At 41.1% G+C, this 13,360-nt stretch overlaps 1 protein-coding gene across 7 annotated transcripts in view; it reads left to right on the top strand.

Moving 5' to 3' along the window:
- The first annotated feature begins 402 nt into the window (after nucleotides 1–402).
- The window catches only part of BIRC6 (baculoviral IAP repeat containing 6), a 224,931-nt gene continuing 211,973 nt past the window's right edge, over nucleotides 403–13,360 (top strand). For all 7 annotated transcript variants that reach the window (XR_007462427.1, XM_049652325.1, XM_049652324.1 and 4 more), the window contains exon 1: nucleotides 403–742. Coding sequence is in view for 6 of the 7 variants with exons in the window: in XM_049652325.1 (XP_049508282.1) it covers nucleotides 418–742 (325 nt within the window). In the remaining variant the exon portion in view is untranslated. The remainder of the gene's footprint in view (nucleotides 743–13,360) is intronic.

Here is a 13,360-nt window from a genome sequence, read left to right as displayed (position 1 = left end):
CCAGATGCAGCTGGAAACGCCGCAAAGGGCCTCGGCGCGTCTCACACAAGTCCCACGGGCCGGGGTCCCCGCCTAGCGGAAACACAGGGAGCCCAACCCCCACCGCCAGGAGCAAGGGAGCGGGGCGGGGCTCAGGCATCGGCCACTCCCCACACTCAGGAAAAAAAAAACTGGGACATTGCGGACGCGAAGCTGGCGGGACCCAGGGCGCGTGGCAAGCGCGAGCCCTCCCGCGCATGCTCCAGCCGCTCGCCGCCCATCCCCTCTCCGGGTCCCGCCTCTTTCGTTCGCTGTCCCCCTCCCCCGCCAACCTCCCTCAGAGCTTGGTCCCTCCGGGCGCGCGGCCGACGTCCCTCGTGCGTGCCGGCGCCTGACTTCACTTCCGGCTAACGCGCTCCGCTTGCCCCCTGGCCCCGGATGGTGACTGGCGGTGGTGCTGCACCTCCCGGGACTGTCACTGAGCCGCTTCCCAGTGTGATTGTGCTGAGCGCAGGCCGGAAGATGGCGGCTGCGGCTGCGGCGGCCTCGGGCTCGGGCTGCTCCTCGGCGGCGGGGGCGGGAGCGGCCGGGGTCTCGGAGTGGCTGGTGCTGCGGGACGGCTGCATGCGCTGCGACGCCGAAGGGCTGCACAGCCTCTCCTACCACCCGGCGCTCAACGCCATCCTGGCCGTCACCAGTCGCGGGACCATCAAAGTCATCGACGGCACCTCGGGGGCCACTCTGCAGGCCTCAGCGCTCAGCGGTGAGTGTGCGGCACGCCGGGCGGGGGCCGGGCCCGCCGCGGGAGGAGCGGGGCCCGCGGGATGCCGGAGAAGGAAGCCGCCCAGCCCCGGGGCTCGGCCTTGGGAGGAGGGGAAGCGGCGTGACGGGAATGGGGTAGCGCTGGGCAGGGCTGGGGGGCTCAGGCCTGTCTGTGACCCGAGGCCCGGAAGCTGATGGAGGAGGACCGTAGGACTTGGCTTTTTCAGCGGCTGCAGCTGGGAAGAAAAGACTGGCGAGTCGGGGAGTGGTGGGAGTTGCCTTCGGGCCTTGAGCGTCCGGTGTAGGTTGGTCCTCTGGGAGAGGTGAGGAGGCCTCGGAGCTCTGCACCTGAGAAGGCCAGACGCCCGGTCGGTCCTGGAGAAGGTGTTGGTGATGCCTTCTGCTAGATCAGAGAGCCAGCAGGTCGCAGGGTTGGGCCCGACGTGAGAGCCTGGTGGCCAGAGGCGAGCGTCGGAGCCAGCATGTAAGCCCTCCCCTCTGGTAGAGAGAAGTGAATACTCGACGGTTCGTAGGATCCGCAGGTGCAGGGATGTACCGCGGGCTTCGCACCGGGGGTGGGGGTGGGGTGCGCCTGGAGTGGGGGTGGGGAGACAAGTAGGCGGTCCAGCTGCCTGAACGGTTCCGTCGAAGACTTTAGGACGGACGCCATGGAAGACTAGACCTTGTTCCCTAGTTCGGGGCTTCCAACTTCTGTTCCCCAGTGATGAGAAGCTCAGGACCTGCGGTGTATGAAATACAGATTCCTTTGGCTTCGTAATGAGGTGAAACTTAAGGTCCTCTCTACTTGTTTTACCACAGCAGGCCGAAAGTTGGGATTTGGAGGTATGTCTGGATCTCACCAGTGGAGGAGAACTGTTCTGGGTGATGTAAACGTTGTTCCAGGGACGAGACTCCATGCATTATTAGGTGAACGCTCAGTGGACTGGAGTGGAGTTGTTTGGAATTGCCCTGGCCAAGTTAGTTATGTTTGGCTGAGATGACATTTCATTTGCGGTGAAGTGATGTGTGGCTTAATTTAGATGTTATAAATTGAGATTGAAAAGTTAGTGTATGAGTGAGTTAGACTTCTGCATAGAGATATAATGTATATGACTGTGTGCATTTAGCCAACGAAATGAGTTATGTGGTATATCAATTCACTTGTAACATGTGCAAATATGGACAGGTCATTATTCTAGTGTAGTAAGGCACATAAGAGTTAATGGCAATGTAGGGATAGAAAGATAAAATAAGAGATTTAACTTCTGTGGATGTGAGAGATGTGAAAGAAATGGATTGTATACAGCTACAGAATATAAACCCGGATCCTGTCTAAGATATGTCTAAGAGAAAGTTTGGATTGTAGGCTTGTAATTTTTCTTTTCTTGGCTTAGGTAAAGGACAGGAGGGGTGTCCCAGATGTAGCAATTCACAGTAACTGCAATATGGAGGTAACAACTTGTCACTATGTAGAGAGGGAGATACTCACTAGTAATTGGATATCTTTCTTCTCATGTAAAATATTTCAAACACAAAAAGGTATAAAGAATAATTAAAATGAACAATCATGTATCCCTGATTCTGTTTTTTTAGTATATGCTTGTGTCTTTAAACATTATCTAATGCTGTCTTTCATGATTTTAAGCTTTGACTAATTGCTATCATAGGATATGTATTTGGATTTTTTTATAAAAAGTAGTATTAACAGAAGTTTTAAAATGTTTTTGTTAGAAAGGAATTTAATAGGGTGTTTTTATATTTGGAGGCTATGTTTGAGAAAAACAGTGTATGTCAGAGTTTGTTATAAGTAGTTGGGGAAATTGGACATATATGAATGTGTCTCATTAAAGGGAAGAGAATAGTCACTCTAGTGGTAGATTACTAAAGGGGAGGGGCTTAGAGTTGTAATACAAGTTTAAAGGTACAGCACTGATTGGGGATAATTTAGCTGGGATAAGTTGGGGCATTTGTTAATTAGAAAAGTATGGGATTGAATACAATTGCAGATGCCCATGCATTGAAGAATGAATATGTAATTTAAAATATGTAGAAGAGTTTATGGCAAACAAAAGGATTACAGAAAAGGTTTGAAAGTAACAATGGACAAAATTTGAAATGTTTTCATTTATGAGAATTGCAGTTATTAAAAATAATTACCAGAGGTTGTATAGAGTCTTGTGTATGTCATCTGTTCAGGTGATTGGGGAGGGAATGCTGCATTTTTTGTCTTGCCTGGAATATGTGTAGACTTTACATAGAGGTTTGCTATGTAGGTTTGCTTTATGGGTAGGTTTGCTTTTGATGATTAATAGAGGGTGACAGTCCTATAAATAGAATAAGGAGGAGGTGCCAGCAGTGACCATGGTCCTAACATGACCCCTTTTTAAGGGGCAAGGAGCCACTTCTTTCATACCCCAGAGGAAAGACATCTTTGTATCAGGGGAAGAAGAGTGTTCTTGGGTGACAGAGTAGTGTGTCTTCTGAATGGGTTCAGGTTATAGGTAGCCTATTAGTGTAGATGGAAAATTGAAGGATGGAAGCAGGACTTGTGTGTATATTTCAGTTGGGTGGCAAAGGTGGTGAATTTTTGACTGTGTCTACTAGTATATGTCTTCAGTGTATCTGTATCTGATATGAAATGTTTATAAATACACTTTTCATTATGTTAAGAGCTATCAGTATAACACGTTAGGCAAGTATTTGATCCATTTTAGTGTTTAAGAGTTAAGATTTCTCAGTGTCTAGGCCAGTTCCTTAGTTTGGCATTCTTTGACTTCCATGATTTGGCCTCTACCAGTCTCTCTGGTCTTATCTCCCTATTTAGTTTTGTGAACTGGTTCATTTAATTTTCTTTCCTAACTCAGTAGTTTTGCTCTTTCTTGGAATGCACCAATTCCCTCCAGACATATTTTAGCCATTTTTCAAGACCTGGAGCAGATCTTAACTTCCTGATTCTTTTAGCCTGAAGTGATCCACTGAACCCCTAAGCACATATTGTCCTCTTAATGTCTATTTTAGTAATTTGGCAACTTACTGTTTGTGGTGTGTTTTTTGTCTTGAACTATTTAAATTCCATTTTATTTAGCTTTTTGTGAATATACGATGTCCATTTAACTATATTTAAAACTCCTTAAGGGAAGGAACCTGTCCTCTTGTTTATATCCCCTCCTCAGAATGCCTAGTACAGAATATTAATGAATATTTTAAATTTATGTATATATGCTAATGAGTGTTAAATGTATGCTGTCTTACATACTAACTGCTAAAATAAACACCTTCTTTGGCTTTTTTTTCTTTCTTTTTTTAAGTTTATTTATTTTTGAGAGTGCGAGTGCACAAGTGAGGGAAGGGCACAAGGAAGGAGAGAGAGAATCCCAAGCAGGCTCCACACCATCAGCACAGATCCCCATGTGGGGCTTGAAGATCATATCATGACTTGAGCCAAGATCCAGAGTCGGACGTTAACCAACTGCACCACCCAGGCGCCCCTCATTCTTTTCTTAAACAGATTTTTTAAGAGTAGCTTTAGGTTCATAGTAAAAATTGAGGAGAAGAGTACAGTGTTCCTATATACCTCCTGCCCCTGTGCACACACAACCTTCCTTCACTGTTTGTTATAATCAGTGAACCTGCATTAACACATCATTATCACGCAAGTCTCTAGTTGATGTTAGTGCTCACTTTTGGTGTTGTACATTCTCTGGGTTCTGACAAATGGATATGTCATACCAAACAGTTTCACTTTCATAAAAATCCTCTGTGCTCTGCCTGTTCACCCATCCCTCTCTCCTACCCCCTGCCACTTTGTGATCTTTTGACTGTCTGTGGTTTTGCCTTTTCTGGAATGTCATATAGTTGGAATTATACAGGATGTAGCCTTTTCAGTTTGGCTTCTTTCACTTAGGAATATCCATTTTTAAGGAGTGCCTGTCTGGCTCAGTCAGTGGAGCGTGTGACTCTTGATCTTGGGGTTGTGGGTTTGAGCCCCACATTGGGTGTAGAGATTACTTAAAAATTAAATCTAAAAAGTAAAAACATTTAAAAAAAAGGAATATGCATTTAATTCTTCCATGTCTTTTGATGGCTTGCTAACTCACTGCTTCTAAATGTTGAGTAATATTCCATTGTCTGGATGTACCACAGTTTATTTACCCATTCATCTATTGAAGGACATCTTGGTTGCTTCTAGGTAGCAGCAGTTATGAATAATAAAGCTGCTACAAATATTTGTGTGCAGGCTTTTGTGTGGACATAAGTTTTTAGTTCATTTGGGAAATGCCAAGGAACGTGAATGCCAGATCATGTGTTAGGAGTATGTTTAGTTTTGTAAGAAACTGTCAAACGGTCTTCCAAAGCAGCTGTATGTACTATTTTGTTTTCCCAGTGGTATTGAATGAGAGTTCCTGTTGCTCCAAATCCCTCTTAGCACTCTGATTTTTGTTTGGATTGTGGCCATTCAGATAGGTGTGTAGTGGGACCTCATTGTTTTAATTTGCAATTCCCTAATGAAAATTTGTGCAGTTTGGATTTTAAAAATCAAAATAGCTCTACATATACCACTTGACCATATTGTTTATATTGCTAGATATGTTCTCTTTAGCTTTTGTTTGTTCATGCAGTTTAGCATAACAGTTAAGGGAGGAGCTTGGTTTTGGAGACAGTTGGCTCTGGTTAAGATCCCAATTTCTGCTTTCCCCCACCTCCCAATTTAACTGTGTAACCTTGACTAAATTACTTAACATTTCTGTTGCAGTTTCCCCATTTGCAAAATGGGGATGATAATTGTACTAATCATGAGAATTCAGTGTTAATACACAGAAAGTTTTTAGAACAGTGTGTTTACTGTTCAAAAATATTTCTTCTATTAATTGTAAATCTTTAAGTACTCCTTTTTTACTTAAACCTTTTTGGTATTCTCTGTTAAATCTTTTGAAGTTAACCCGAAAGTTTAACTTTATTTTTCATATTTACCACTTATTACCATTCAGCAGAATCCATCTAATTTTTGCTTTGAGTAAGGTATTGTTCAGGTTTTTTTTTTCTTTTTTCTTTTTTATGGAATCAACATTCTTTATTAAATCCACCAGGTACCAGGGGTTGGTCCTAAGCCCTTTGTTCAGTATTTTCTTGTATTATTTAACTACTAGTGGTAATGTATCCTCTTGCTTTCTGAAATAGTACCCCTCCCCCCAATGTAGTACATTTTATATTGTTTGTTTTTTTAATACACTTTTTTGAGGGCATGCGGAAAGAGAATGGGTGTTCTGAATTTTGAATTTTATTAAAAAATTTTTTTTAATGTTTATTTATTTTTGAGACAGAGAGAGACAGAGCATGAATGGGGGAGGGTCAGGGAGAGAGAGGGGGAGACACAGAATCTGAAACAGGCTCCAGGCTCTGCGCTGTCAGCACAGAGCACAGATATATGGATTTGAGAAATTACCAGGAGCCCGACGCGGGGCTCGAACTCACAGACCGCGAAATCACGACCTGAGCCAAAGTCGGACGCTCAACCAACTGAGCCACCCAGGCGCCCCTGAATTTTGAATTTTAGCTCACTAACTCACTCTCTAAAATTCCTGAATTTCAACTTCCTCATTTGTAAATTAAGATTAACCTTTAATAGTGTGGTTGTGTAGATTAAGTGGTAAACATATTTAAAGTGCCTAACATTGCTTAGCATTTGTATACAGTGAATGTTAATTCTCTTAAGCCTCATGGATGCTTAGTATTGCCATGTTCCTCACTATTACTTTAGAAAAAATGTTCACTGCTTTAGTGTTATGTACAGAGGATAGATATTGTTGAGTTGTAGTTGGAAATGTAAATGTTGGTGACAAATATTATCTCTGGATAAATGTCTTGCAGTGTATTGGTGTGGCTGAATGTCAGAATGAAGTTAAGACTGTTCTGTTACTAGTTCTGTGTATATATGGATTGTTCATGTAGTATATCTACATAAGTAACAGAAGATATATGGATATTAATCAGTAGGTGTTGTAGCATATGTGTAAAAGGAAATCATGTCTCTTCTGTTTCTGAAGTAGGTTCCAGATTTCTGTCATGGTGAGGAAACTCCAAAGCTGCTTAGTGTTTTTAGACCAATGCTCTAGTTTCACATTTCTTTATGAATATTTCCCTTTTTCCTTTTCCTGTATAGATGTTGATTTTGATTTGAGAAATTACCACGATGGTCATAAATGAGAAAAAGGTTACTGTACTCCAGGTGCAGTGAAGTTCAGATTGGGTGAATTTTTGCTTCTTTATTTACTTTTTGTTTGATAAGAACTTGCTGTTCAGACTCAAAGCCCAGAGCTGCCTGCATCAAGAAGTCTTGGAGTATAGAAAACTAGTTAGGTTACCTGCATATTTCTCAAGATCTAATTTTTGGGATACAACTCTTAGTTACTATCACTTTGTTAGAAGTGGTAATATTTTTCTCACTACTGCTGAATTAGGCATGCATTAATTTGGATAAAATGCAAAATCATCCTGTAGGTCTGTTTTAGAAATTGTAGATGATTCAGACCACTTCCTATTTCCTGACTTTGGTTCATGTAGCCTTCCTAGTCTCAATTATTCTTTTATGAAAGATAATATAAGACAGTATAGAATTGGAATTTTAGTAGCCTTAGAAAATATTTGTTTTCTGGATACATATGAGTTCTTTATAAAAACTTAATTGGTCAAATCTCTTTGTGGGCTGAGTACAAACTTGATGTTGCAATTGACTGAGTTTAGTAATGAAACATGGTGACCTATCTTATGTCAAAGATTTGTTTTATTTATTTATTTAAGATTTTATTTAAAAAAATTTTTTTTAATGTTTTTATTTATTTTTGAGAGAGAGAGAGACAGAGCATGTCTCATGCCCCAAGGGAGGGGCAGAGAGAGGGGGAGACACAGAACATGAAGCAGGCTCCAGGCTCTGAGCTGTTAGCACAGAGCCCAACGTGGGGCTTGAACTCACGGAGTGTGAGATCATGACCTGAGATTTTATTTTTAAGTAATTTCTATACTGAATGTGGGGCTTGAACTTAGATCTCTGAAATCAAGGGTCACATGCTCTACCAGCTGATCCAGCCAGGTGCCCCAATTTACTATTTTATTAACAAAACATTTTGCCACAATTAATTAGAGTAAATTTATATTAAGACTAAAAATTTATATTAAGATTTTTAAAAAATATATATTTATTTTTGAAGGGTGGTGGGGCAGAGAGAGAGGGAGACATAGTATCTGAAGCAGGCTCCAGGCTCTGAGCTGCCAGCACAGAGCCCAACATGGGGCTCAAACCTATGAATGGTGGGATCATGACCTGAGCTGAAGTCGGACACTAAACTGACTGAGCCCCCCAGGTGCCCCTATATTAAGATTGTTTTTAAGATCCTTGAAGTTTATCCGGTTTTTTAACTTTTATCTCCCAAGTTTTCCTATTACCTGTTCAAAGATGGTTTTGCTCTAGTGAGAATTTATCTTGGTCTTTTAGTAGTTTTAGGCTTATTGAGAGTCACTATAAGAGATCAAATTTTGGAGCCGAACATTTTGATCTTAAGTCTTGGTTCTATTTAATTTTGAAGTTCATCTACAAAAGGAGGATAATAATAGTGCCTATCCCATGAAGTGGTTGTGTAACGTATGTACTCTATAAGTGTTTTTTTATTATGTTTTTATTCTTTGGTAGTAGGGGCTATTTAAGTGTAGTAGACATTTTTGCTACAGATATTCTGTTGAAATGGCAGTATTCTTCCAGTTTTCCATGCATGTGGAAATGTGACTGGGTGAAATCTAATGGGCATAATTATAAAATAATAACTTCTGTATTACAGGAGAAATATAAACTATGTAAGTGAATTGATTTTGGAGTTGAAATTGTTAAAAGAGCAACATTATGCTAGCACAGGAACACAAAATAATTAAGACAACATTTTGGCCTTTGAATATATGCTTGGTGATGTGTTTAGGTAAACCATTTTAGCGTAATGTCATAAGTGGTGTGATATAGATATGCACAATGCTGTGTGAGTACACAGGAGGAAGTTTCTTCAACCCGAGGGAAAAAAAGAAGGCTTCTCAAAGGAGGTTGTTTTTATGATCCATTTTGAAAGATGAGGTAGTGGGAGGGAATGTTATAGGGATCATCATCTTAAGCTAGGGTACTTGCTTGTGGGGAGAGCTGTTGGTCTTTCAAAACATGGTGAATTCAAGTAACAAAGAGATTTTCAAGGAAAGACATTGGGGGTTAAGGTGTGTGAGGGGATGGTTAGAGCTGAAGCTGAGAGATAGGCAAACACAAGATCATAATCTGTTTTGCTAAGAAATTTGACTTGATGTCAGTGGTAGGGAGCCACTGTAGGTTATCACATGATCAAATTTGTTTTTAGAGAGGTTTGAAGCTAATGCTCAGGTGTGAGAAGTGATGAGAGCTTTCTGTAAGTTAGTTTGAAAGGTAGGAACAGTGTAATTTGGTGAATGTGGGGATGAGAGAGATGGACAAGGTGAAAAGCACTCATGCGTGGGTTCCTACTTTAGGTAACTGGGTAAATGGTGTGTATTAACCCAAATAAGTAGTACAAGAAAGTGTGAAGAGTGGTTTTTGTTGGAGAAGATTGGGGAGTAAGAGGGAGATAGTGATTTAAGTTACATTAATTTTGAGGTTCTTGAAGGACATCCAAGTAGAGATGTCCAGGAGGTATTGGGAATTCAGAGTTGAAGCTTGAGGATTTGGGGACACAGGTTAGGAAGACTGAACCTAGTGGTTAAGGATATTGGTTCTGGAGCCAGAATGCCTTCAGTCAATGATTTACCACTTACTATCTGTGCCCTTAGGCAACATTCTTAACCTCTCTCTGGCACCCTTAACTTGTTGGGTTATTGGAAAGATTAAATTTTTTTTAAGTAGGCTCCACACCTAGTGTGGAGCTTGAACTGAGGACCCTGAGATCAAGAGTCAGATGCTTGACTGACTAAGCCAGCTAGGTACCCCTGGAAAGATTAAATAACCTGACACATGTAGTTAACTGCTTAACCTACCATAAGCACTCAATTACTGTTACTTTTGGGTTGGGGTTTTTAATTATATAGCTTAATTCAACAAATGTTTGCCTGCCATATTGGGATAAAGATGAATTTGAATTCTCCCCTGCCTCCCAATTTGGAAACCTTTCTAGACAAGTTGATAGAGTTAGGTAGCATAAGCAAGAGTAGAGGCATGAAGCAGGCAGTATTTGTTATTAAGCCCTTTGGTATTAGAGTGCAAAGCACAAGGCTGGGAGTGATAGATGGCCTGAGGATCTTGGATTTGGTCCCTCCGACCTATGGCTCCCATATTTTTCAGTGTAAGGACTTCTAGTTTAAGGTAAAAAATTTAGGGACCTATTTTTATAGGAACTATGTTTTTAGTATCAGTTAGTTGATAGAATATAAACAATAACAGATTTCTCTACAATAGTATGTAAGAGCAGTGGGGAGAGTGTTGGGAGGGAGGTACCTCTGATATGTGCATTGCATTGCTGATGGCCTCATGCCTTTGGCAAGATAACTTCTCAGAGTTACCATCTTTAAAAGGGGCTGGTAATTCTTTTTTAAAACTATTTATCTTTATTTACTTTTTTATTATACAATTTTTTTTTGTTTTTGTAAAGTAGGCTCCACGCCCAGCGTGGGGCTTGATCCTGAGATCAAGAGTTGCATTCTCTACTGACTGAATCAGCCAGGCGCCCCTGGTCTGATAATTTTTGCTTAGACTACTTCATTATCTGATAATGAATATAGAAATGTCTTTGTAGACTGTAGCACTTCAGATGTGAAGGAAACAAAAAAGTTAAGACAAACTCTTTGGGTATAAAAGAGGGGATAATAGATGTACAAATAACAAAAAAGAATAAAGTAATTGCTATATAAAATAGTTTGTGAGAAGGGTAGTGCCCCTAAAAAGAAGTAACTGTGGTCTCATTTGAGTATATTAAATCAGGGATGTATTTTAGGGGAGATAAATATTATGTTTACTTTTTAGGGGAAATGATAGAAATGTTAGAAGGGGCAGATGGGATTGAGATTTATTGTGGGTGCCAGGAATTTAAATCTTCATGATTTGTTTCTGTACTTTTACTTTGATTTATGAAGTAGGAGAGAAGATTGGGGAGATGGCATAGGGCAGTGGTTCTCAGCCTTGGTTGTTCATTAGAATCATCAGGGGAAGTTAAAAAAAAAATTCTGGGGGCGCCTGGGTGGCTCAGTCGGTTAAGTGTCCGACTTCGGCTCAGGTCACGATCTCGCGGTCCGCGGGTTCGAGCCCTGCGTCGGGCTCTGGGCTGATGGCTCAGAGCCTGGAGCCTGCTTCCGATTCTGTGTTTCCCTCTCTCTCTGCCCCTCCCCCGTTCATGCTGTGTCTCTCTCTGTCTGAAAAATAAATAAACGTTAAAAAAAAAATTAAAAAAAAATTCTGCTTGGGGTCCCATTATTCTGACTCAAGTTGTCTGGAGTGGAAGCCAGGCTTTTTTTTTTTTTTTTTTTTTTTTTTTTTTTTTTTTTAAACAGCATACCAGGTGATTCTATATAATTTTTTTTAATGTTTATTTATTTATTTATTTATTTATTTTAAATTTTTTTTTTCAACGTTTTTTTATTTATTTTTGGGACAGAGAGAGACAGAGCATGAACGAGGGAGGGGCAGAGAGAGAGGGAGACACAGAATCGGAAACAGGCTCCAGGCTCCGAGCCATCAGCCCAGAGCCTGACGCGGGGCTCGAACTCACAGACCGCGAGATCGTGACCTGGCTGAAGTCGGACGCTTAACCGACTGTGCCACCCAGGCGCCCCAATGTTTATTTATTTTTGAGAGAGAGAGTGAGAGAGGGAGCAGGGGAAGGGCAGAGAGAGAAGGAGACATGGAATCCAAAGCAGGCTCCAAGCTCTGAGCTGTCAGCACAGAACCCGATGCAGGGCTCAAACCCACGAACTGTGAGATCATGACCTGAGCTGAAGTCGGACGCTTAACTGACTGAGCCACCCAGGCGCCTGAACAGGATACCAGGTGATTCTAATGTGCAGATAGGTTTAGAGGTTCCAACTTCATGATAAGTCTGGGATAAATGAGAGACAAGTTTCACTTGAATAGTATCTTGAACTGAATATTGTTCTATTTAGCCTTAATTTTTGGGGTAAGAAAAACCTCCCAAGTTAGTCTGCTAATAAAACCTACCCCATTGTGTTTTAAATTGTATTTAGTGAATATATAATGCAATATGCTTGTAAGCAGCAGAGATATGTCAAGAACCAAATTTATGCTGCTGCGTTTCTTTTTTCAAAAATTTTTTTAATGTTGATTTATTTTTGAGAGAGAGACAGCGTGAGCAGGGGAGGGGCAGAGAGAATGGGAGTCACAGAATTTGAAGGAAGCAGGCTTCAGGCTCTGAGCTGTCAGCACAGAGTCGGATGCAGGACTTGAACTCACAAACCATGAGATCATGACCTGAGCCAAAGTCAGACACCTACCTGAGCCACCCAGGCCCCCCTCTTCTGCTTTCTGTTTTGTCCTTTTCAGTATAATTCAGTTTTGGTTGTTTTTTGAACCAGCCAAGTGCTCTGATACTTGTTCACCAAAATGTCACTAGAGCCAAGGACAGTGACCTCCTCATACTGGCAGCCCAGGAGTAAGATAGGGGAAAATAGGCCCACAGCTAGTTTCATGCCTGAACTGTCTTTGTTTCATGTTGTGTTAACAAGCCAAAACAAGAGCTGTGAGACTATTATATTTTGCTACATTATCATTTAGTTTTAATCTATTAAAAAGCTCTTTGAAAGTATAGAAAATGATTCATTTATTCAAAGACATTTATTGTGTGTCAAGCACTGGTGATACACTAGTTAACAAAGTCCTTGCTTTCCTAGAGCCAGTGATTTAGTGGGAAGAGGTATATTACACACACACACACACACACACACACACACACACACACACACTATCAAGTGGTGATAAATGCTGTAAGAAATTAGAGCTGGTATGAGATGATGATGGGTAAATTTGTGCTGTGCTTTGGTCTGGAAGGGTCTATGAAGCAGCCCTTGAGCAAAGTTCCCAGTGATGTTAGAAAACAGGGCAGGTAATCCAGGGGAGTTTCTTTTGCCCTATTATTGCCCTTTTTTTGCATACTGTATATGCAAAAACAGCTAGATGGATTTTCATCATATTTGGATGGAATTTGACTTGGACTGACTTAAAATGTAGGCTATGTGAGGAATGATGAAAGGTCTGTGTGACCTCTAGTTTAGATACATGTACCATCTGTATTCTACAGAGAACAGTACTTTCAAATATGAGTTCCAAATAGAAATTCACAGGGTACATGTTCTGCATTACCTAATTGTATTGATTTGTAGCTGAGTTCCTTATCATATGGGCAACTTTGTGTTGCAACAGGAATTTATATACAGATGGTTAGAATTATCTTGAGCAACATCAGTAGGGAAGGTAGCTCTCAAATTTTACTTAATGATAGCCAGTTCAAAATCATGAAGGAAGAATGTAACTTTTGTGTCCAAGGTGGTTTGAAAGATTTTTAACTGTGACAAATTGAATAACATATGTGAAATAGGCCCCAGAATTTCTTGCATGGGA

Source organism: Panthera uncia, assembly GCF_023721935.1.
Source record: "Panthera uncia isolate 11264 chromosome A3 unlocalized genomic scaffold, Puncia_PCG_1.0 HiC_scaffold_12, whole genome shotgun sequence".
Taxonomy (NCBI): Eukaryota; Metazoa; Chordata; class Mammalia; order Carnivora; family Felidae; genus Panthera; species Panthera uncia.
The sequence above is the reverse complement of the archived record's forward strand: the minus strand, read 5'-3'. Positions and strand labels throughout refer to the sequence as shown.